Source organism: Mauremys reevesii, linkage group 22, assembly GCF_016161935.1.
Source record: "Mauremys reevesii isolate NIE-2019 linkage group 22, ASM1616193v1, whole genome shotgun sequence".
Classification (NCBI taxonomy): Eukaryota; Metazoa; Chordata; order Testudines; family Geoemydidae; genus Mauremys; species Mauremys reevesii.
The window spans coordinates 3,209,621-3,233,707 of NC_052644.1; the positions used below are offsets into that span (position 1 = coordinate 3,209,621).

The window sequence follows — 24,087 nt, forward strand, 5'->3', positions numbered from 1 at the left end:
CGAAAAGGGAAACATGTCAGAGCTTCTGTGCCTGATTTACAAGCGTACACAGAAGGGGCCCGGATGCCGCCCCGCGGGGAGTCAGCATGAAATGACTCGATGGCCCCCGTGCTGGAGGTAGTTAGCATGTTTGTAAAGGCCACTGAAATGAATGGGGAGCGGTTCACACCTCAGCAGGTTTTCTGCTGGCTCCTAGCGCATTGCAAAACAAGCCGGAAGCTGCAGTGTCTCAAAGTGCCCAGCCGCACGAAGGTTGGGGGGTGAGTAGTCCAAAGCTGGGGTTGTGACTGTCCCCACGCCCTGCGACATCAGTAGTTGACGGTTCTTAGTCTGACCCTCCGGCGTGTGCAAAAAAAGCGATGGCCCCAAATTGATCTCACCCTCCTGGAATTGATCTCAGCTAGTGTCTAACAACCACTGCCCCTTCGGGGTGGCAATATTTAAAAAGTTATCCCCAGTCAAAATTGGCTCTCCAGCGTGGCTTGAACCAAGCTGACATACCCGAGAAGATCACTTGTGCGTTTGCAGGGGTGTTGTGTACCTTAACTCTCCCCTTCCTGGTTTTCGGAGGCACCACTGAGCAACTAACTGCATCCATGAAGCCATGGGGCAGTTAACACAACTCCACATTTAACAGTCAGATTCAAGTTCTCCCTTTGCTTATTGAAGCAGTCATTGAATGGGTGCTGGGAGTCCTTTCTCGCAACCCTCTGGAACTTTGCTGTCGGAAAAAAGTCAACAAGAGCCAGAGCTTTAGCTGAAAAAGAAAAAAAATTGGTCTCACGTGGGCGGTGCAGACCTTCCAAAGGGACACAATCAACTTAAAATATAATCACTTTCAAAACCCCAGTTGCCAATCTAGTCCAGTGCAAGGTGCGTGTAACGGCGTGTCTGGGTTCCACGGCTGCCCTGAATCGTCCCCTGCCACTTGTGTGTGGTTTTCACAACCCTGGACCCCTTTCCTTTAGAAACACACTCGCGACTTTCCCTGTTGCCGTCGCAAAGACCCGCACCAAACCGGTCCAGTGGCCCACGCAGAGAGGAGGGGGTGGAAGTGAAAACCACAAGCAGGGCTGGCACGGTTCAGTTGAGGGAGTCGCATTTTTTCCAGCAGAGGTGTGCGCTTTTTAACCAGTTAGGTGCCGAAACACCTTTGAGGATCTGGGCCTTACAAAACTAGTTAATGATCTTCCACCTGCACGGCTCGGGGAGGAGAAGAGTTTGTCCTGGGATAAGTATTTTGTTTTGGGATGTGATTTAAAAAAAATCAATGTAGTTCTGCTATAGCGCTGTTATAACGGCACTGTAGTGTATTGGTAGAACCCCTGGTACGGATGGAATTACACCACAATAAAGAGATTCCCCTGTAGGGAGTGATGCTACATTGGTGTTCAACTGCGTGCGCTACCTAGCCCGGTGCAGCGTCTGGTGTCCTGACGAGGCCTTAGACATTCCAGTGATTGACCCGATCTTACACTCCACTCCTACATGGGCTTAATTTTCCCACCGTTACCAGTCCCCTAAAAATGGCTTTACAGGCTTGTCCACACACGCAGCCGTACTGGTTACATTTCGCCTCGGAGCGGATGATGAAAAAGGCCACGGCGGAGCATTTAGAGACCTGATAATGAGCATTAACTTTCAGAGGGCTGTTTCACGGCGGGGAAGGGGAGAGGAGATGGTGATCATCTAGTCTGACCTGCGCAGAACACAGGCCAGAGAACTTCCCCCAAATAATTCCTAGAGCAGAGCTTTAAAAAAAAAACAACAAACCCACTACCAATCTTGATTTAAAAATTGCCAGTAGTGGACAGCCCTTGGTAGATCGTTCCAATGGTTCGTTAGCCTCTCTGTGAAAAATTTACACCTAATTTCTAGCCTGAATTTGTCCAGCTTCAACTTCCGCCATTGGATTGTGTTAGATCTTTTTCTGCTAGATCAAAGAGCCCGTTAGTCAATATTTGTCCTCCACGTCGGTACTGACAGCCTGGGATCCAGTTACCCCCTTCACCGTCCCTTTGTTAAGCTAAATTGATCTGAGTCTGTCACTTCAAGGCAGGTTGTCTAATCCTTTAATCAGGTTTGTGGCTCTTCTCCGACCCCTCTCCAATTTATCAACATCCTCCCGGAGTTGTGGGCACCAGAACTGGGACGCAGTAGCTGGTTTTACAGGGCTTGCCGCTGCTGCGAAGACTTAGGCCCTGGCTTAAATTTTACACATATTTCATAAAGATTAAGCATGTGCACCTTTTCCCATAATGAAGACAAGGCCTGACAGAGATACACAGAGAAATGTCATGCTTCAGGCCACCAGCAGTCACAGGGGTCAGGAAGGAACTGGACTAGGAGGGTTCTTAATTAAACATTTTAAAAAGCACTGCAAGCTATCGCGACGTTAGCCCTGTTGTCAGTGGATTGCTCTGGGGGAATCCACATGTTAATGTGATAACTAAGATCCAGGCTTTCGAGGGGTCCCGTTCTTGTCCTGAAGGACTCAGTGGTCATTGAGGTCAATCCCTTTCTGCGATGGCAACCAGGTGGTGCTCGATCTCATCCTCGCGCAGTGTCCTGCAAGCCACCAAGACAGGGTGCTGTTAATTTGTGACCATTCTGGAAATGGGCAGGAGGGACTTGCAGGCCAAGAGGTCTTACCGGAATCGGGGATGCTCCGATGTCACTATCCCCACTTCGAGCTCACTGGCCTTGAAGTCCGTGGAGAGGACCGTCGATAAGCAAGTAATCGCCAGCTGTCAGCAGAGGAAGAAAAGGGGAAAAAAATACTTTTTCTACTTTGCATGTGGTTAACCTGCGGAACTCCCCGCTCCAAGATATTACCAAGACAGGTAACATAGGTCCTGATTCTTCTGCTCGACGACCTGTGCTAGTTTTTTAAATGAGACGTGTGACCTCTGGACAGCAGAATTCAAAACTTTCACCAGACAGGTCACTACTGAAGGGAGTGTTGCATTGTGGGATTGTTGGTGGAGGACATGTGCATCCACTCGATCACCAGGCTGATAGATCGATAGACAGGGCTCATGTTGCTCCAGGAAGGGGATACGTTCACCCAGTCATGTCCAGTGATGCACAGTTGTGTGGTCACACACACATGTACAGTGTTACGCATGGAGACACAGGGACACGCGCGCGCACACACACCGACCTCTACAGGATCCACGGGCGAGCCCTGTTTCTTCTTCAGGGTCTTCTCCAGGAAGCTGTTAGCCTCGGTCTGCTTCACCCCAGCAGTGGTCGCTTTGTAGCCGCAGTAGTAGCCGGCCGGGTCGCATTTGTACAGCTGGGGCCCCAGTTCCTGGTCGATCCCGATCAGGATCATACCTGCCGACAGAACCGGGAAGGGGGGGGTCACGGGAAGGGGCAGGATTCTGTCTCTCTAAGAGTCCGAAGCGGAGCTGCGGGAGTTTGGAGCCAGAGTGTGGAGTGGCCATAAAGAAATAAAGTTGGGGCGGGGGGGAAGAGAGAGCTCATATGGGACCACCTGGGTCCCGGGGGAGGGGGCGTTTGGAGAATGGGAAGAAGTTGGAGGATTTGCTGGGGCAGCCGTGCGGGGGTTAGTGATTAAGGGAGGGCTGAGTTAAGGAGCGGTCAGGGGTTATGGGGCAGGCTGTGGGTGGCGTAGGGGATGGGGCTAAGTGGGGGGTTGAGTAAAGAGGAGGGGTGACTCTGGGTGGGTCCATGGGGGGGGCGCTGGTGGGGTGGCTCTCCCCTGCCCCCTGTCACTCACAGCAGCCCAGGGGTCTCATCTCGGCGTTCTGCGTGTAGACCTGGGAGATGTCCGCCATGCGCCGGCACAGTGTCGCCACCGGGATCTCGTAGCCCTTCTTGTACTTCCATTCGGCTGCCTCGTGCCGGGCGCGCTGCACCTGGGACCGGCCGTCGGCTGGGCGGGGAAAGGAGCCCCCGTCAAACGAGGCACAAGCACCACCCCCCTCCCTTCTGCTGCATGTGTGTGTGTGTGTGTGTGTGTGTGTGTGTGTGTGTGTGTCCGTCCCTGCTGCCCCCTGCTGGAGGGGCTGAGACCTGCTCTGTGTGTGTGTGTGTGTGTGTGTGTGTCCGTCCCTGCCGCCCCCTGCTGGAGGGGCTGAGACCTGGTGTGTCTGTGTGTGTGTGTGTGTGTGTGTCCATCCCTGCTGCCCCCTGCTGGAGGGGCTGAGCCCTGGTGTGTGTATGTGTGTGTGTCCCTGTCCCTGCTGCCCCCTGCTGGAGGGGCTGAGATCTGCTCTGTGTGTGTGTGTGTGTGTGTCCGTCCCTGCCGCCCCCTGCTGGAGGGGCTGAGCTCTGCTCTGTGTGTGCGTGTGTCTGTCCCCACCACTGGAGGGAATCAGAGCTGTATCATTCAATGACTCTGTTGCTCTCTACTGGCCGAAAGAAGAGCAGGAGTCCTTGTGGCACCGTAGAGACTAACACATTTATTTCAGCATGAGCTTTCATGAGCTACAGCTCACTTCTTCGGAGGTAGAAGTGCTGTAGCTGTAGCTACAGAAAGCTCATGCTGAAATAAATGTGTTAGTCTCTAAGGTGCCACAAGGACTCCTGTTCTTTCTGCGGACACAGACTAACACGGCTGCTACTCTGAAACCTGTCTACTGGCCGAATAGCTCACAAACAGGATAAAAGCCCTAACACTGCTACACCCAAGAGTCGTCCTCTTATAGCTCAGGGGCTGCAGCCTGGCCACTGAGGAGCTGGAGAACCAGGGTTCTGACCCCTTGCCTGCTGCCACAGACACCTGGGGTGAGTCACTCCCTCTCTAGGCCTCAGTTTTCCCATCTGTAAAATAGGGATAAGTGAACTCTTTGGGGCAAGGACTATAACTTGCTCTTATCTGGGCAGCACCCAGCAAATGGGGCCCCTGATCTCGGTTGAGGGGAGGGTCTGGACTGTGCCCAGTGCTACAGGCCCTGTTCCTGCAGCTGGCCCAGACTCGTACCCCACATGGGCAGGCACAGAGCAGAGTCACCAGGAATTGCAAACGCCGGGTCAGGATTCATCCCCTGGGAGGGAACCGGAGCCCGTCCCCGCCCCCCGCTCACCGCTCATGCCGGTCATGGCGCAGCCGATGGTCTCCGTCAAGCGATACAGGTTGGTGACGGTGCCGGGATCCAGGAGCTTATCCTAGGGGTGGGAGTGAAGACACCAAGGCTGGGTGATTTCCCTTCGCTCGGCAGCGCAGGACGCCCCGGCCTGTCACGTGCCGCCCCGACGGGTCCTTCCTTCGGGGGTCAGGCTGGAGGGGGGTTGCCACGGGGCCCAGGTGGAAATCGCCCCTGCACCCTACGGCTGGACCGGCTCATCCTGAGGTTTTATGCGCCGAGCAGGCTGGGGAACCTCAGGCAGGGAGTGGGGTGGAGGGGCAGTCAGTGCTGGGCCCAATGCCCCAGTGTGGCGCTAGGGGGCGCTGTGCTGCAGGGAGCCGAGCAGGGTGCTCAGTAGGGGGCGCTCTCCCCACACAGTCAGTGCTGACCCCAGTGTGGCACTAGGGGGCGTTGTGCTGCAGGGAGCAGGGCAGGCGGCTCAGTAGGGGGCGCTCTCCCCACACAGTCAGTGCTGACCCCAGTGTGGCACTAGGGGGCGCTGTGCTGCAGGGAGCAGGGCAGGGTGCTCAGTAGGGGGCGCTCTCCCCACACAGTCAGTGCTGACCCCAGTGTGGCACTAGGGGGCGTTGTGCTGCAGGGAGCAGGGCAGGGTGCTCAGTAGGGGGCGCTCTCCCCACACAGTCAGTGCTGACCCCAGTGTGGCACTAGGGGGCGCTGTGCTGCAGGGAGCCGGGCAGGCGGCTCAGTAGGAGGCGCTCTCCCCACACAGTCTGTGCCAACCCCAGTGTGGCACTAGGGGGCGCTGTGCTGCAGGGAGCAGGGCAGGAGGCTCAGTAGGAGGCGCTCTCCCCACACAGTCTGTGCTGATCCCTGTGTGGCACTAGGGGGCGCTGTGCTGCAGGGAGCAGGGCAGGGGGCTCAGTAGGGGGCGCTCTCCCCACACAGTGCTCACAGCACCACCCCAGCTGGTTGTGGCACATGATGCGCGAGAACCCAGGCATTTGTCTTGGGGTCCTGGCCCAACTCCAGCTCCGGCCCCCCCTTTCTCCCCCACGGCGCCCCACGCGGCGGGTTCAGCTGGTGCAAGGATCAGGGCCGCGATCTATGCCAGCAAAGAGCCAAGGCAGCAGGGCCCCAGCCCCCGATCTCCGGCCTCTCCCCCACACGCTGGGCTCCTACCGGCACTTTTTTCTGGGTGACCACGGCCACAGAGTCCTCCCCCCTCACGGCCACGGTGGTCAGCCCCCCCTGGCTGATGGCTTTGAAGGCGTATTCTGCAACCAGAGACAGCAATCAGTAAATGCAAGAAGAGAGAGGGAGGTGTGGGGGGGGATGGCACTTCTCAAGGGCTTTCCATCGGGGCTTCACAGACAAAAACCTACATGCTGCTGCAGGGCGGCCGCCTCTTACAAATGGGGAAACTGAGGCACATGGCGGTGGGAAGGGACTTGCCTGAGACCATGCTGCTAATCCGTATGCTGTTGGGAACAGGGCCAAAGTGTCCTGATTCCCAGCCCCACCACTGTCCTAACCCACTCTAGATCCACTCCCCTGCCAGGCCCAGGCATCGAACCCAGGAGTCCTGACTCTTAATTCCCCAGCTCTAACTACTAGGCCGGGGTGGGCAAACTTTTTAGCCTGAGGGCCACATCTGGCAATAGGAATTGTATGGCGGGCCATGAATGCTCACAGAATTGGGGTTGGGGTGCGGGAGGGGGCTCCAGGCTGAGGCGGGGGGGGGTGGATGAAGGCTCCGGCTGTGGGTGCGGGCTCTGGGGATGAGGGGTGTAGGAGGGGACTCTGGGGTGGGACCAAGGGGTTTGGCAGGCAGGAGGGAGATCAGGGCAGGGGTGTGGGGAGAGGCTCAGGGGTGCATGCTCCGGGTGGCGCACTGCCCTGTCCGCAGGTATCGCCCGTCCCGCCCCGCAGCTCCCACTGGAGCCAGAGGGGGGCCCATGCCGCTGCTTCCAGGAGCCCATGGAGCTGCCCCTGACCCTGCTCCCTGGCTGGAGCTCCGGAGCGGGGCATGCCCCAGACCCCACTCCCCAGCGGGAGCTCAAGGGCCGGCTTAAAATGTCTGGCAGGCCGCAGTTTGCCCACCCCTGCACTAAACCCTGCTGCCTCTCAGAACCAGGACCGGAACCCAGGATTTCCAATACCAACCCTGTCCTCTAGCTGCCCGACTCCATGGCCCCCAGAGCCAGGGATAGAACCCAGGAGTCCTGGCTCCCAGCCCCTCCCCGCTCTAACCACTAGACCCCACTCCCCTCCCAGAGCCAGGGACAGAACCCAGGTGACTTGATCTCCCCCCTGCCCCCGGTTGCTTATTCAGCCCCAAGCTTGGGAGCAAGGGCGCCAATCCTGCTCTGGCCTCTGTCCCGAGGGATGAGAAACGTGCAAAGCTCCCGCCTCCGGATGGCGCCCCACAGACTGACCCACTTGGTAGAGACGCCCCTCAGGGGAGAAGATGGTGATGTGGCGATCGAAGCCGGCGCTGGACCCACGCGACATTTCGCCGTCCGTCCGGGGGCAGTGGGAGGGAGACAGGCAGACAGGGCCCTCTGCAGAGACACGGCCACTAGCCTCTTTCCCTTTCACTTTCAGTTCACCCGTGGAAAGTACCTGCCAGGAAAGGCTGCGTTAATTGGGCAGATCTGGGTTCTGCAGAGGGGGTGCTGGGAAAATATGGGGGGGTTGATCACTGGAGTTGGGGGGTGCAGGGCAGTCAGGAGGGGGTCAGGTTGGGGGTTCACTGGGATGAAAGCATCCCGGTGGGTTCAGTTTGGGGTGGCAGGGAAGCAGTGGGGCGGGGGGGGGTCACCTTCCTGCCCTGGCATCTGTCACATTTCTTGGCAAACTGCATCTGGGGGCTCCTCGGCTGTCACCTCTCTTGGGCAGAACCCTGCCGCTCTCCCGGTCCTGACCGGGGTGGTCCCTGCACTGGCAAGCCCCAGCGAGCCAGACGGCCTCAACGAGCCAGCGGCCACATTTTGCTTCCTCCCCCAGGGCTACGAGCCGCAGAACGGCCCCGCGGTCACCAGCCAGCACTTTCTAAGCAAGCGCCTTTATTCCACAGGTCACAGAGTGACGGAGAAACCATGAAAACCTACATGCGGGCTAAAAAGCTCCCCAGAGATCACCCCAGCTCCAGCCTTGGGCACATGTCCGTCCTTCCAACCCTTCCCTACCGATCGGGGGTCCCCCTGCGACTCACAATCTGGTGCGTTGCAGGATCAGAAAGCAGGTCCCAGGCCAGTTTAAACCCAGGCAATTTAGCCAAGAATCCTTTCTTTGTCTGCTGCTCTCTGGGGAACCCAGTTTGAACCAGTATACGCCAGCTTCCCCAGTGGGGAGTACCTCTCTGGAGTGAATCTGCCTGATTTCCCCCCTCCCCATAGTCCTTAGTGAGCTGTGGTCACCTTCTCCCATGGCATTACTCACAATTCCCTGACCCCGCAACGATATAGAAACCTAAGACAGGGAGATCTTCCTGAGGCAGTGCAGGGAATTGCGTAGGCTGTTACCGGTCCCCAAAACCTCAACTCAGCATTAGACCTGCGGGTGCATGTCCGCGTCTGGACCGGCCGCAGACACAGGGAAATATCGGGCTGGAGACGTCACCTAGAGATGCAGAGGGGGGCCGGAGCTGTTCCGCACGGTGCAAAGGGAGCCTCTGGAAGCTTTAAAGACACAGCAGGACATTGATAAAATGATCCCTGCCTGCAAGGAGCCAGGCGGGGCAATGGATGGGTGCATGCACCTCTGACCTCTGCTGGCTGAGCGCAGAACTGCACCTCCATGTGTCAGAGCCCCTTAGAGAGCTAATGGGGAGATCCCCCTTTCAGCCCAAGCAGCAGCGGGAGGATGAGTTCTAACCCTGTGCTGCTGGGAAAATCCGATGTTGTTATAATCGGTGGGGGGGCGGATTTTACAAATTTCATAATGGCGAATCCAAGGCGAAGGCCTCTCTCCCTGCAGAGGGACCCGTGACACTCAGCCAGACAACGATCAACCTTAGCCACATGCAACCGCATCTTGAGCTTAGGGGCAGGCCTGCGTATTTGCAGCCTGAGGGGGGATCTCTACTGGACAGCCAGCCCTGGCCAAGAGAAGGCACCGCGAGTCATACCCCCAACCCCCCTGGGAAAGTGTGGGTGGAGTGTGGGAGGGTTCTTGCCAAATTCAGGCATCACAGAATGGGGAGGGGGGCGGACCTGGGAGGGTAGAGAAAGTCATGAGATTGATTATAATTGTCCAACTTCTGTTTCCATCAGTAGGTCCCAAAGCCCCTCCCGCTTTTAGAGGGGGAAACCGAGGCACAAAGCAGGAACACGCTTTGGCCAAGGTCACCCAACTAGCCACTAGCAGGACCAGGACTAGGACCCAGGCGTCCTGAACCTCAGGCGGGACCTTATCCCTCGAGCCCCGGCCAAGCCAGAGAACAGGGCTATGAACCAGTCTGATTCCGACATGGAGCAGCGGACAGCCATGGGAGGGGAGAGATTTTCACACATTCAGCCCCTGGGGAGGTGAGCTGGGCTGGGAGATTTCCCCCTGCACCAATCTAAGCAGCCTTTGATCTTCCTGTATCTCAATGCAGAAGAGATTGGCGCTCCCACGCATATCCTTTTGCTCAAATTTCCACCTGTGTGTGGAGGGGACTCCATCGCCAGATTTCTTCCCAGGCGGCTGGTGCAATGCGATCTGAGCGCCGGCTCGGGTGACGCACAGAAAGGGCGAGACCCCTGTTTTCTGCACGTACCAGGGATCAGGTGTTTGATGGCCCAAGTCTGAGGGATGCTTTCTTGGGGAGGCTCAGCAGAAATCTCAGCTTCAGCACTTGCAAGGCACTAAATTGGACAGGGCGTAACCAGCCCGATGGCATCACAGGCCAGAGGTCTGGTGCTAAGCGTGCATTTCGCGGCGTTTATCACGGCTGACAATCAGCCCCAGCCCAGGCTCAGGTAACAGGCTCCCGGCCGCGAGTTATTAAGCAACCCGGATCGATATTTACAGCACATCAGCTGATCGGAGGAAGATAGAATTTGCCACCTTGCGTGCACCCTGCCCAGTTCCTGCTCGCAAAGGACTTTGCCACTCGGGGAGGGGCCGGCGCTTTCGGATCGAAGAGGGCAGAGGCCTCGGAGTCAGAGGAGACAATATTTTCACATTTCACACAGAGGGAGATTTCCACACCGAGAGGCGTGGGGCTCGGTTTATTTATTTTTTTCAATAAAGAGACGGATGCAAAAAGATGCCAAGCTGGAGGAAAGGGAAACGCATCGGCTACTGCCTGAACGACAAGAAGAAAAAGAAACTGAATTTCCAGGGCTTTGAGGATCTCTGCAGGTAAGGGACAGAGTCTCTGGTGCTCGGCACCTCAGGAGATCCTTGGGAGCAGGGGAAAAGGAGGGGCGGGTAGCCTGGGACATGCACGAGGGACTGGTGAAAACTGCTGCACCAGCTACCGGTCTGACTGGCTTTCTGCTGCTGAACCTCTCGCTCTGCATCTCAAGGTTTCCTTTAGCTGTGGGGTGAACTGACCCGCCCCCCCCCGCATCACTGTGGGGTCTGAGCACCACACCCTCTTTCATGTATTTATCCCTGGGAGGCAGGACTGGTATCCCCACTGTACCACTGGGGAAACTGAGGCACAGAACGGCTAAGACCCAGATCCTCAAAGGTACTGAGACTCCTAACTTCCAGTCCTACCCACGCAGTCTCCATGCATTTGAGGATCTTGGCCAAGCAGGGGACTTGCAACCAAGTTTCTCACATCCGAGGTTAGTACCCCAGCCGCTGGCTCCCCAAGCCATGCTAGTTACAGGGTCTGTACCCGCTCCGTAGATTTTAGCCTCCCCCCCGCTTGCATTTTGTCCCAAATGAGCCCCTAAGCAGCATACGCATGGCACCACCGAAATGCAGCCACCTCTGGAGGGGAGCACCGCACATGGCTGAGTGTAACAATCCCTGGACCTTTATAGGGGGACTAGCGCCCACATCCTCCTGCTTCCATTGACCCCTAAGAACTAAGCATTAATTACGATGTTAGCTGGGGGGAGAAGATTGGACATGTTGGCCGAGGGTAAATCTCTAGTCAGTAACTACGCCCCACAGGGCTCTGTAATAGCGACACAGAGCAGACGGAAGCTCAGTTGCTAAGATCACATAAAATACTTGGTGCTTACGTAGCACCTTTCATCCGAGGGTCTCTGAGCTGGGTCAGTATCGTTACCCCCATTTTACAGATGGGGAAACTGAGGCACAGATCAGCAAGGGCCCCTTTGCCCCCCTAGGGGACACAGGGAGTCAGTAGCAGAGCTGGGGATAAGACCCAGGTATCTTGATTCTAGCCACTAGACCATAGTCCCCCTCCTAAACTGGAGAGAGAACCCAGGAGTCCTGACTACCGGCCTCTCTCTGCTCTTACCACTAGACTCCCCTCCCCTCCCAGAGCTGGGAATAGAACCCAGGAGTGCTAACTGCAAGCCACCCTGCTCTAACCCATAGATCACACTCCCTACTGGCAGCTGGGGAAAGAACCCAGGAGTCCTGGCCATTAGATAACACGCTCCTCATAAAACTGGACGACGCCTCCCAGCTCCCTGCTGTAATCCAGCCCGCCTTACATAGATGTCACTTCCCACCCAGAGCTGGGGAAAGAACCCAGGAGTCCTGGGATGGATTTAAGGGGTGCCACACAGGCTCCCAGCACGGGGGTGAATTTCACTCTGACTTTTCTTTGTTTTCCCCTCCCGCCCCCATTCCAGCTGCCAGAATTAAAATAGCCCCAGATCTGTTTTGCACAAGAGACGACGCGCGTCCTGGGCCCCGAGTCTCTCACCTAACATCCCGGCTGGGGCGACTCTCTCGCCTGGCTCCGCGGGGTTGAGCTGCTTCCTGTTGGTTCAGGCCAGCTCCGGGCTTGTGTTTTTGCAACTTCAGACGGTCCTTTGCCTCACTGAGGCGGAAATCTGGACCTGGCCAGCACACGCCGCTCTGAGTTCCAGCCACCCCGGCGATCTCAAGGAAGTTAGTATCGTCAGCCTCATTTTGCAGCTTGGGGAAACTAAAGCACAAGAAGAGGGAGAGGGGCAGGAAGTGACTCGCCCCTGGTCACAGAGCCAGGCATAGAACCCAGCACTCCTGCCACCCAGTCTAGTACTCCGTCCACTAGGCCACGCTGCCTCTGGTGGCCTATACTCTAGGAAGCAAAAGGACTTTCTGGCCAGTTGTGACAAATGCTTTGTGTATCTCTCGGGGCTCAAAGGGGCAGGCTGTGGTCTGGCCTCAGGCCCGCTACGGCCTCCATTACCCTTCCTTCCCTGGTTAATCAGATTCCCGGGGGAGGGCTGTTTTCCCAGCTACTGTGATGTATTAACAGACAGCTCAAAACAACACAACACAACACACAACACACAACACACAACACACAACACACAACACAACACCACTCTGTCTGTCTGTCTGTCTGTCTGTCAGACCCAGACCTCTGCCCCTGAGCACTGAGAACCTTAACCCCCCTCCCCCAGAGCTGCCCTTATATCCCCCCAGCAGGTCCCCCTCCCACCTGATGCGACACCTCCCCCGGCCACTCCTGGGCTCATTCCCTTCACCTGGGAGGCAGGCACCTGGCGCCATCACCCTCTTAAAGAGCCGGCTCCCCGCTGGGACAGCCTTGGTTAGGGGAAATGAGCTGCCCTCCGCTGATGTCGGGGTGGGCAGGTGGGATTGGCCCTAGGGTCTGATCCAGAGCCGCTGGGATCCCTTTCCACTGACATCGGATCAGGACCATGGTTTGTAAAGCACTTCAGGAGCCTTATTCATTCTGTGACTTGCAGCAAAGTCTAGAGGCAACAAATGAGATTGTGCCGGGCGCTGCACAGACCCCGACCGAGATCAGGGCCCCATCGCGCCAGGCGCTGCACAGACCCCAACCGAGATCAGGGCCCTATTGTGCCAGGCGCTGCCCAGACACCAAGTGAGACATAATCCCTGCCCCCAAAGCACTCGCTGTCTAAATAGGCAAAGAGAGGATTATCAACCCCATTTTACCGATGAAGAAACTGAGGCCCGGAGCGACGTGCGTGATCCCATGCCTGCAGCATGAATCGCAGGATCATTCAGCCTAAGGGGCACCCCTCTTGTGTGTATTAGTTAAAGCCTCTCAGGGTTGGCACACGAAAGGCCCACATAATAGATCTGCTTTCTCCCTCCCTTGCGCCTTATCCTATCTCCTTACCTCCCTTATCTCTGGCTTTCCTGCCTCTCCTTTCTCCCTCCCCGGTTCTCCCCACTCTCTGTCTCAGCAGGTTCTCGGGCATCGACTTGTGACGTTCGCCTAGATTCCACAGAAGACATCAGGGCGCTGCACAGACCCCGACCGAGATCAGGGCCCCCCATGCCGGGCGCTGCCCAGTCCCCAACCGAGATCAGGCCCCCGCTGTGCCGGGCGCAGCACAGACACATACTACATGCAAACTTGCACTGAAATAACAAAATCAGGTGTAACTCACACCTTTTGTCAATTGCATGCAAGTCTATATGGCCACTGATGTCAGCATAAAAGTTTCCTAGTTTGATAGTGCAACCAACTCAAATGAGGACAGTTTTATTCCAAATTCCTTGCAGACGGCCACTGAAATCATGCCCCAGAGCGTGTGGGCCTTGTCCTCACGGGAAAGGGTTGCCTTAAATCAGTTTCGAAGCTGCTCCAGGGAAAGCAGCCCGGACCCCAGTGCGAAAGCCCTGGTGTCTGTTTAAGCGCTGCATAGGTTCGGCTTAGCTTGCACCTGTTTCGATTTAAGCTGAAGTGAAAGAAGACGGGTTTAAATAAAAATACGTTTCAACACAGGGGTTCGCGCCAGTTTAAAGTTACGCAGTTTTGCCGGTGTTCCCGGCCTTTGCAAAGTTGTTCCTGTTAGGAGGAGAAATTGATGCTATAAAGCAGGTGTGTCCTTTGGCGCAGTCCTGTTTATTTACAAGAAACGTATCCACAATCCTGGTCTCTGAGCATGGTCAAAGCAGCAGCAGGCAGCTTCCTTGCACCGAAATTCCCAAGTCTGCCTCTCCAGCAGGTCCTGTGCGCAAGAAGCAGTGTCCTACTGCGGCCTCCCAGTGATTTCCATTGGCAGATATCCCACAGCCTGCAGCCCAGGGAAAACACCACACTGGGTGTGACTTAGCTCTGAATCCCCCATGCTTTGGGCGGTAAGCCCCCGGTGTCTGCAGCCTTCTTGAGCCCAGAGAGGGGCTTCATTGCTCCTCCCATTGAGCTTGAAGCAAGGAGCTCAGCCCAGCGAGGCCTGTGATTGGCGTTGGATCAAAGGCATTAGGACCTTTCAGTATGACACCCCTTGGGATAAAAGAATGTCACATTCTCCTCTAGATCTAAGTAGGCAAGGACAGGATGATTATCCCCGTTTCACAGGTGGGGAAACTGAGGCAGGGATCGATTAGAAGTGATTGGCTCAAGTCTGCACAGGGAATCTGTGGCAAAGGGGAGGGTGTTGATCCCATGACCCCTAGACCTCAGTCCTGTAGGCTAACCACTGGGCTGCGCGGCATCTCTCAGCAGGCTGCTCTGGTGCAAATCCCTGATTCAGTTTTTTCTTTATTTTGTTTGCCCAGGAAACGAGGCTATGAAGTCATTGAGGTGAGTCCGAGCCGTGGGTCGCCTGGGAGCAGAGGTGTGCATGGGTGGGGATGGGGGTGGGACAGGGGATGCTGGTGGAGCGGGTCTTATCTGGGAAGCTGCCGGGAACTTTTGGCCACATGCCAGCAGCCTAAGCAGGGTCTGGTTGACTGGGAGGCCTTGGCACACCCTGATGTTATAGGGCGTGGGCGGCTCGCGGCTGAGTCAGTGCTCCCCAGTGCCGGGGAGAGGGTGGTGACACAGGGCACGGTGGGGCTGACCCAGGAGGGGGCACCACCCAGCCCCTCCCGGCCCCTCCCTAACCCCAGCTCCGCTCTGGTCCTGCCCCCGGCTCCGGCTCCCAACCTCACGCCTGGCCCCATCCCCAGCCTTGGCCCTGCGCCAGCCCCCAGCCTTGGCCCCCTTAATCCCTGTCCACATCCCCCCCGTCCCCGCCAAGCTGCGGCCCCGCTCTTGGTCCTGGTTGGGGGGGGGGCATAGACAGGGTAAGGGGGGGGGCGTGATGCTCCAAAGTCTGGGGTATGGATCGCTACCCGGGAATTACTGCGGTCTTCATGCACCACGCTGGGGCGCTGGGACTCAGAGGGGAGAGCGCCCCCTACTGAGCTCTGCTCCCTACTGCGCCCCCTAGCGCCGCACTGGGGTCAGCACAGAGCTCCCCACCCGGGGTCTTCTTGGCCCTGCTCAGAGCAACCAGGAGCTGGCTGGAGGACAGGGGATAAAAATCAAGCGGGGGCGGGAGCATAGGTCAATGATCCAGCCGCCTGGATACCAGGGTGATGGGCACCCAAGATGGCACGTGCCAGAACCCATCGCCTCCCTCCTCGGAGGAGCTGTGGGTTTAAGGGCCTGTCGTTGTTTGCCTGCGCTGGGATCGGCCCCGTCTGTCAATAAGAACTGGTTTAAACTGACAGCGGCTGGCAAAGTCCACAGAGATAAAGCGAGAACCGTTTCTGGGTGGCACCGGGTGAGGATGACCAATATGGCGCGGAGCCAGTAAGGCGTTAACTCAGGTGGGTGTGAAAGAGACTGGTCATTCCCCCCCCCCCTTCGGGTGATGAATCATCACCACTTTCAAATAGCGTGAAGGAGCGGAACAATTTACAAACTTACACCCCCACCCTGCCACTGGAAGGCATCCACCTCTGGGGTGGGGTAGGGCAGCTGATTATAAAGAGATCACTTCCCCCCACTAAGATGCATCCCCTTCTGGGGAGGGACACACTACTTGCTTTGCCCGCTACGCGGTAGCTAAACAGCTACTGGAATGTCTGTGTTCACAGGCGACAACCGGGTTCCTAGCGGTGCCGTGGGTGGGGAGACCAAAGGCGTAAGGCACAGCGGGGTGGAAAGTCAAAGGTCGCTGTCGGAAGAGCGGGGTGGGAAGTTTTCAGTGGCAGTTTTCTCACCAGAAAATGCTGAGTTGTCCAAACCGAAACGTCTCCTGGGGAAGGGGACCTCAGGGCTGGAATTTCACTCAAAACAAGCATCAGCAAGAATGTCATTAGTGTGGAAAATAGCCCAGCAAATAGGGGCAGGCACCTGGCATTCGTAGGCCTGAAGGCACCGCGGTCACTAGTCTGACCTGCCTCACACATGCACTAATCCCTGTTTGAACTTCAGCAGAACTTAAAAAAAAAAAAAGCCCATCCCAGCTTGATTTACAAATTGCCAGTGACGGAGAACCCACCAGGACGCCTGGCCAATCGTTCCAAAGGTTCACGACCCTCCCCGTTAAAAACACACGCTTTCTATTCCATCTGAGTTCACCTTCCAGCTGCCACGGGGGCTTCCATCCCCGCTCGGCCTGAGCTGGAGTCGAGGACAGAAAGATTGAGAAACCCCCCCCCTCGAAAAGAGCTAATAGCCTCAAGATCAGAATCCTCTGCTAGGATGGGGAAAATCAAATTATGTACCTGTGAATTTGCCAGTGTCAGTTAGCTATTAAAGCTGAAATCTACCGAAGCAGGTTTGCTAATATATAATTGGATCCAACAGCTACCCCCTTGTTATTGAGTCCAGGGAGTATTAACTTACTCGTTTAACGCTTTTCTTTTCAGATCAGCTTTTAACTTGAACAGCGTTTCTCAAATCAGGACACCTGCTTATTCGTAACCAACCAACCATTTATTAACCCCTTAGTGCCTAACACATCTGTCACCCTTCCAAGGGTGCATGTTCCGGGGCTACTTCTCTTTAACCAGGCTGGCCCACCAGGGACGAGATTCGAATAGTAAAAGCAGCGGCTAAAAGCAATTCTTTTCGAGGTCTCCAAGGCCACTTTGCTTGGCCTTTATAAAGGAGTTAAAATCTAAAATAAGGCCCCTCGGTGTCTCACTGGAGAAGGTGGGCTCAGCGAGCTAACCGACAGCTGGTTATAATGAAAGAACAGAAGGGGGAAATACAACCTTTGGAATGAAATCTCACCACTTCTTATCCTAAGGGTCTTTTCCAGAGCAGGGATGGACCCAGGTAAGCGTGGTGACCCCCTGCCGCTCTCTTCCTCTGGGTTTTTTTTGGCCAAACATTTCCTAAGGCCTTGGATTCGTCCTGATGAGGGCTGGGAAATGTTGGGAGATTTTGAATATTCTCGTGGGATGAGTTCCCGGCCTGGCTCTGGCTCCCAGCAAAGAAGGGCTTTTAATCTCCGCTTCTCCTCCTGTCCCAGATCGACTTGGCCAAACCCCTCCGTGAGCAGGGCCCCTTTGACGTCATCATCCACAAACTCTCCGACCTGATCCTCGAGTCGGGTTACGACAGCCAGTCTCACCAGCTCATCCGCGACTTCCAGGTAAGGACTGGGGGCAGGTTAGGAGATTCCACTAGGATCGTCCATAATCCAGGCCAAGGCCATCCCCACCTTGCCTGCAATCATTCCTGCTTGAACGGGAGCAGATCTTTAAAGAAAAAAAACAAATCCCTTCTTGATTCAACAAATGGCCAGCCGGGGAGAATCCACCACAGCCACTGGCTCTTCTCTGACCCTGCTCCAATTTATCAACGGCCTTTTTGAATTGTGGACACCAGAACTGGACACGGGATTCCAGCTGCGGTGCCACATGTGGAGGGTAACTAACCTCTTGATGGATACTCCCGTGTTCCCTGCTTAGGCGCACGTGGTGTCGTTGTCTCCCACTAGTGGTAGCTCTGGGTACAGTGCTCCTTAGTACAGGAAGTGACTTTTGGAGTCCACTACCCAGAATGCGTAACAAAGCACTCGGATGCGTCTGAGTCTGGACAGCTTCTCAGGTGCATCGTTTGCAGCGAGGTGATCAACACAAACCCACTAATTGGTTTTGCGGCTTTAAACCTCCGCTGCCCCCAGGAGGACTAATTATACATTTGCTTTGGTCCTTCAGACCTATGTGGAAACCTGTTCCAGCATCATCCTTCTTGACCCGTTTCCGGCTGTACGGCCGCTCCTGGACCGCTTCGAATCCTATCGCCTCCTCCAGGACCTTCAGGATCAAGGTGTGCGAGTCTGGGGTCTCCTGGTAAAGCCCGGGTGGCCAGTCTCCAGTTGCGCTCTTCCCCCAGAACTGACTGAAGCAGTCCCCTAACTTGAATCCCACACCAGAGGGGGGCGCTGTCGGACCAGAGAGGAAGCCCGGCCCGGTGATCAAAGCATTAGCTTAGGCCTTCAGAGTCCAGCAGTCTCTGCTGTGAACCATAGTCCCTGGAGGGCAAGGTTAGAGAGGAGGTGGTCAGCTGGGCCCCATAGAGGGCTTGCTACAGGTGTGGCTAAGCGGAGCTTAGCTTTTGGCTCAGGCAGCAGCCATGTGTGGGAGCCAGGGGTCAGGGGTTCAATCCCAACGTGGGGGAGAGAGAGCCCCAGTTCTGTGGAACAGCTAGGAAAGCAAGGAAGGCAGGAATACAGGAGCTGAGTGGGGTGGGGCGTGCGTCTGGGTCTGGTGGGGGCCGGGCGTGGGGGGTGGAGGCAGCACCGTGCACATGGGCGAGGGATGGGTGGTGGAGCCTCACAGAGGGGCGGGGAGGGGGGACAGCTCACACCCATGCAAACCACCCGCTCCCCCCCCTTATTTCTGCCCACCCTGCTCTGCAGACAGCTACATCTTCTCCCCGCCCTACGTGGAGCTGAACAGCGGGACCGGGCGGGAGGCGGCGGCGTGGATCCGGGAGCAGGGCCTCACCTTCCCCTTAAGTGAGTGAGCCCAGCACCTCCTTAATCCGTGGGGCCTAAAAACCTGGGGGGAGGAGAACCAGCCTCATGGCAATAGGTGCTGCTGATGAACCAGAGCACCTGAAGCCAATCAAAATACCTCCCCTCCCCACACCTCCCCTGACACCCAGGGAGTTGCTGTGCACCCCGCCATGCTGGTCTTGCAATCCCACCAGTGCACTGAGTTTCCAGGCCTCGGTGCTCCCCGGCTCGCCCTGCAGTGCTGAACCGTGGGCAAAGCGTGGGCTGCAGTGGGGATGGGGATAACAGCGAGCTGCTCCTTCGGCTCAAGTAGGAGCGGCTTGTGCTCGAGGGGGACCCGGGTTCAAATCCTGCCAGGCACCTGGGTGGGGCTGGTTCTTACATTCCCACCTAAGGGAACGCTGGCCAAATAAACTGCTGACTCGGGGCCTTATTGACTGTGAGGTAAAGGGGGCTACAGGGCAGGTGCCCTGGCTCAGCAGGCCTCTGAGCCAGAGCGGAGATGGGGCAGGGCTGGAGGGGGCATGGGCAGGGCAGACCTGTGCTCTGGCTATTCCGTGTCCATGCACAGCCCCCTGGGGAGGAGGTTACTGCTGCAGCCCTCTGGCCGCTGACTGGGGGATGTGCTGGGGGGCTCGGCTTTGGTCACACCCCCAACGGCTCAGAGGGGAGGGATTTGGGGTAGAAAGTTCCAGGTTCCCATTGGATGAGTCAGAGCCTGGGGTGGAACGAGGGGCGGGGCTAAGTCATCTCACTCTCCACTGATGACTCCTCTTCCTCCTTCAGTTTGCAAAACCCGGGTGGCTCACGGACCCAGCTCCCATGAGGTCAGTAGCATCATGTCCCAGAACCTGCTCGTAAAGGGTCGGCCACAGCTCCGCCTCTAGCCCATGTGGAGGATAACAACCTACAACTGTGGCTCGCTAACGGAATTATTCTTTTAGCTCAAGCCGCGGAGGCCTGGGGGGGCTGCGTGAGAGGTTGTGGGTTCAAATCCCTCTGTTGACCCGTTTTGGGGGGTGGTGTGGTGTAAAAGCACTAGAAGACTTTGGGGTGGGTGGGTCAGAAAGGAGAGGCAAGTGCCCTCTCAACACACCAAGAGGCAAAGCCAGAGATCAGGGCGGGTCAGTAGTTGGGGCCGCTTTTGGAAAAATCAGATTTTCGACTACACAGAAAGCGTCTGCTGCCCGCCGGCAAAATCCAACTTTTCCTCAGAAAAAAAAGAACACAGAACCCCCCGTCACCCAATTTGGCCAAACACCCAAAAAATTCTATTTGGAAATGTTGCTGGGGTACTTGGTGGGAGTTGTAGTCTGGGCCCTTTATTTCTTCATGCTCTAGGCACCAAATTAAATCTCCCATGATGCACCAAGGTATTCTCCTTTTCCCCAGCCACCACAGTGCATCATGGGAGCTGTAGTTCAGCTGCTTTATGCCTCCATTCTGTCCTACAGGCTAGTTGCCCAGGCAGACTGCATCTCCCATGATGCACCGCTGTGGCTCAGGCGGGGAAAGCTTGGTTCATCATGGGAGATGTAGTCCAGCTAGGAAGCCCCACCTATTGAGGCATGAGGCACCTGAACTACAATTCCCATGAGGCAGCAGGACTGTATGGGTGTGTCTGGACGAGACCCTGGCTCCCAGCATGCTGTGGGGCCGGGCAGCGGCTCAGTATAGGGCATTGCATGGAACTTCCCACATGCAACGAGTCGGCCCAAGAGAGAGCATTGCATGCTGGGAGCTGCGCCCCACTCACAGGCCACATCTCTGGCTCCAGCTGCAATTGGCTGCTGGCAAGTTGCCATGGCAACCAGGGCTAGTGGGATGCTAGCAGGGAGTGGGGCTAAGGAAGCCCCTCCCCTTTCCCTGTCCCTCAAGAGAGGCCCCCTAGAGACCTGTCCCCGCCCTATGGAGGCCCCTCCGTCCATTAGCTCTTCTCCGCTCTCCCCGCCCCCCCCATAGATGGCGCTGATCTTCAACGAGGAGGGGCTGGGGGAGGTGAGCGCCCCCTGCTTGCTACAGAGCTTCATCAACCACGACGCCGTCCTCTTCAAGGTCTTCGTGGTGGGCTCCTCCCACTTCGTGGTGCGCCGGCCGTCCCTGAAGAACTTCCCGCGGGGGGAATCAGGTGTGTGTGTGGACGGGGGAGAGGTGGCACCTGGGCCATCTCCTCCTGAGGGGGCTGGAAATGAGACTTTGTGGTCCCTCCAGCCCTCGGTCTCCCTGCTGAGGCTGCCCGGGGCAGGCAGGGGGAGAAGTTAGCGCCAGTCCTGGGGGGGCGGTTCGGTGCCACGGGTCCCTGCCCTACTGGAGAAACAGGGCTGAGGCCCAGCGAGCTCATTGCACAGATGACCATCAAGTTCGCTCTGTACTAAGCTGGAGTCAAGCCGTGCAACCTGGGCCGAAAAAGTGTTCACGTGCCCTCGTCCCTCAGAGTAAGGGCCAGATCCGCAGCCGGGGTCAACTAGCCATTGCCCCACTGGGGTCAGTGGGGGCCAGATTCCCGCCGGGGGACAACGGGCATCGCGCTATTGAGGTCAGTTGCATCAGCGACAGGCTGCACGGCTCTGAACTGGTGACCACTGAGCCCAGAGTCTCTTTGGACCCCCGTGCCGGAGAATCTCCTGAGCCCAGGTGAGCCGGGCTCGCGACCTCCCTCTGTTCCTTACAGCCAGGAAAAGCATCTTCTTCAACAGCTGCAGCATCTCCAAGCCAGAGTCCTGCTCCCGCCTGACCGAGGTGAGCCCGGGCGCGGGGAGGCCGCAGGGTGGGACGTGGTGCCAGAGGCGGAAGGGAAGAATAAGCGAGCGCCGCAGACAGAGGGAGGATGGGGAGGGAGCGAATCCACCCCTGGGGGGGCTAGAGATGCAGAGGGAGAGGGCACTGGAGCAGCCCTGAGCTGAGGGGTTTGAACTGACGCTCGCCATTGCGGTGTCTGGGCACCTCCCTCGATCTCCTGTTGAGTGGGGACACGCAGGGCCAGCCTCAAAGGGATCATGGTGAAAGGAGCCGGGAGCAGGGAGGCCCGGCCTCATGCCCCAGTGCGGCGCTAGGGGGCGCTGTCCCCCATGCCCCAGTGTGGCATCCCTGCCAGCGACTCCCCCCCAAGCCCATGGTGCTCTCTGCCCCTTTGCCAGCTGGATGAGGCTACGCTGGAGCCCACCCCGCCCTCCGACAACGTCGTCTGCCGAGCCGTGCGGGGCCTGCGCGCCGCCCTGGGGCTCTCTCTGTTTGGGGTGGATCTGATTGTGGAGAAGCAGACGGGGCGGTGTGCGGCCATAGACGTCAACAGCTTCCCAGGTGAGAGCCTGGGGGCGGAAACGGGGCTCAGCAGGGGGGCGCTTTCCCCTCACCGTCAGTGCTGGCCCCTACGCCCTGCTGTTGCACTAGGGGGCGCTGCGCTGCAAGGAGCAGATTTTTTTATTTAGCACCAAGGTGCAGCCACCTCTGGGGTGGGGCGGGACAGCTGTTTATACAGGGATCCCTCACCCAGCACCAAGATGCACCCACCTCTGGGGTGGGGCGGGGCAGCTGTTTATACAGGGATCCCTCACCCAGCACCAAGATGCAGCCATCTCTGGGGTGGGGTGGGGCAGCTGTTTATACAGGGATCCCTCACCCAGCACCAAGATGCAGCCACCTCTGGGGTGGGGCGGGGCAGCTGTTTATACAGGGATCCCTCACCCAGCACCAAGATGCAGCCACCTCTGGGGTGGGGCGGGGCAGCTGTTTAACATGCCGTGTTTGTAAGGGGCTCTGGGACGCCCTGGTACAGCCCGGATGACCCTTTGGTGGCCTCCGCAGGTTACGAAGGTGTCCCGGAGTTCTTCTCAGCCCTCCTGAACCACATCGAGACGCTGTTGGAGAGCCACGAGCAGGCAGCCCGGGCCAGGATGCTTGTGGCTGAGTATTCCCTGCACCAGCGGGCGCCACACGTGGACACCGCCCAGGAGAGCACCCACGATGCCGACCCGAGAGCCCCTTGGCTGGCCAGTTCCCTCGAGACGCCCAAGTCAGCACCAGCCGAGAGCAGCTTCTTCACCTTCGCTGTCCTGCCTGCCATGCTGTCCCGGCACTGACGGGGGCGCTGTGCTCGGCGGGCCTCTCCGAGGGAGCAGGGAAGCGCTGGGTGTCCAAAGAGAGCGGAAGCGACATGGAACCTATCCCAGCGGGGAGAATTCCCAAACAGCCAGCAATTTCCGTGGCTCCTGTCACCTCCCCTGGCTCGCCCTGGGAGATCAGAGCACTGGGCCTTATACTGTGGCATCCTCATCTCTTGCAGTATGGACCAGCCCATCAGTCCATATAGTGCAGAACTGCACCTCCCTGCTTGGACCAGACCAGACCACTGGTCCATACAGTCCAGTATTGCACCTCCCTTCCTGTATGGACCGGCTCAGATCACTGGTCCCTATAAGTGCAGAACTGCACCTCCCTGCTTGGACCAGACCAGACCACTGGTCCATACAGTCCAGTATTGCACCTCCCTTCCTGTATGGACCGGCTCAGATCACTGGTCCCTATAAGTGCAGAACTGCACCTCCCTGCTTGGACCAGACCAGACCACTGGTCCATACAGTCAGTATTGCACCTCCCTTCCTGTATGGACCAGCTCAGATCACTGGTCCCTATAAGTGCAGCACTGAACCTCCCTGCTTGGGCCAGATGAGATCACTGGTCCATAAAGTCCAATACTGCACCTCCCTGCTTGGACTCGACCAGACCAGACACTACGGGTCCGTATAGCCCAGGCTCTTCACCTCCAGCACTCAGTAAGCCATACCCTCGTAATGCCTCCTCCTGGACTGTTCCAAATCCAGCAGCAAGGGGGCTGCATGTTCCAAAACTCAAAGGGGTGGCCGAGCCACTCGCCCCCTGGGGGTGATGGTGGAATGCAGACAGCATGGGAGCCATGGAGAATAAATCACACTCACCGGACTTGGGTGCTAGGTTGTGCTGCATGCTGGGGCCTGGGGGGTGGGGGGGTGGGCCAGGAAGATTGAGTCCCCGCTTATTAGATTCTCCTTCCTTGAAAGGAGTCTCAGCACTGAATTAAGGCAGGGGACTGGCTGCTCCTGTTTTCCAACCCCCCGTGGGTTTCCTGCCCCGTCCCTTTGCCACTCTCAGTCTCCCGGAGGGGGCTCCGCACCCCACAGAGCGGGCTCTGAAAGGGCAAATGCCACGTGTGGAAACTTTCTTCGCAGACTATAAAG

The 24,087-nt window shown here is 57.3% G+C and overlaps 2 protein-coding genes across 2 annotated transcripts; one reads left to right on the forward strand and one right to left on the reverse strand.

Annotated features, from left to right (window-relative positions):
* Positions 1 to 2,248: 2,248 nt before the first annotated feature.
* LOC120388637 (proteasome subunit alpha type-6-like) lies at positions 2,249 to 7,641 on the reverse strand. Its single transcript, XM_039510592.1, has 7 exons — positions 7,493 to 7,641; positions 6,237 to 6,331; positions 5,055 to 5,136; positions 3,746 to 3,901; positions 3,164 to 3,339; positions 2,653 to 2,747; positions 2,249 to 2,568 (listed from the first exon to the last, which is right to left on the reverse strand). Exons 1-7 carry the CDS (start codon positions 7,566 to 7,568, stop codon positions 2,511 to 2,513), a joined length of 738 nt encoding a protein of 245 aa, XP_039366526.1. The 5' UTR covers positions 7,569 to 7,641; the 3' UTR covers positions 2,249 to 2,510.
* A 2,670-nt stretch (positions 7,642 to 10,311) lies between these two features.
* On the forward strand, positions 10,312 to 23,665 carry LOC120388697 (inositol-tetrakisphosphate 1-kinase-like). The gene is made up of 10 exons (XM_039510715.1): positions 10,312 to 10,406; positions 14,688 to 14,712; positions 17,381 to 17,503; positions 18,072 to 18,183; positions 18,776 to 18,874; positions 19,661 to 19,701; positions 20,837 to 21,002; positions 21,546 to 21,613; positions 22,012 to 22,174; positions 22,679 to 23,665. Exons 1-10 carry the CDS (start codon positions 10,312 to 10,314, stop codon positions 22,951 to 22,953), a joined length of 1,167 nt encoding a protein of 388 aa, XP_039366649.1. The 3' UTR covers positions 22,954 to 23,665.
* Positions 23,666 to 24,087: the final 422 nt, after the last annotated feature.

Coding starts and splice junctions, on each gene's coding strand:
- LOC120388637 (XM_039510592.1), bottom strand. CDS start 7,568: ATGTCGCGTGGGTCCAGCGCCGGCTTCGATCGCCACATCACCATCTTC. Junction 3,340..3,745: donor GATGAGACCCCTGGGCTGCT/GTGAGTGACAGG, acceptor TTCTGTCGGCAG/GTATGATCCTGATCGGGATC. Junction 2,748..3,163: donor CGCCCGTGGATCCTGTAGAG/GTCGGTGTGTGT, acceptor CTCTGCTGACAG/CTGGCGATTACTTGCTTATC.
- LOC120388697 (XM_039510715.1), top strand. CDS start 10,312: ATGCCAAGCTGGAGGAAAGGGAAACGCATCGGCTACTGCCTGAACGAC. Junction 17,504..18,071: donor AGCTCATCCGCGACTTCCAG/GTAAGGACTGGG, acceptor TTGGTCCTTCAG/ACCTATGTGGAAACCTGTTC. Junction 21,003..21,545: donor CTTCCCGCGGGGGGAATCAG/GTGTGTGTGTGG, acceptor TGTTCCTTACAG/CCAGGAAAAGCATCTTCTTC.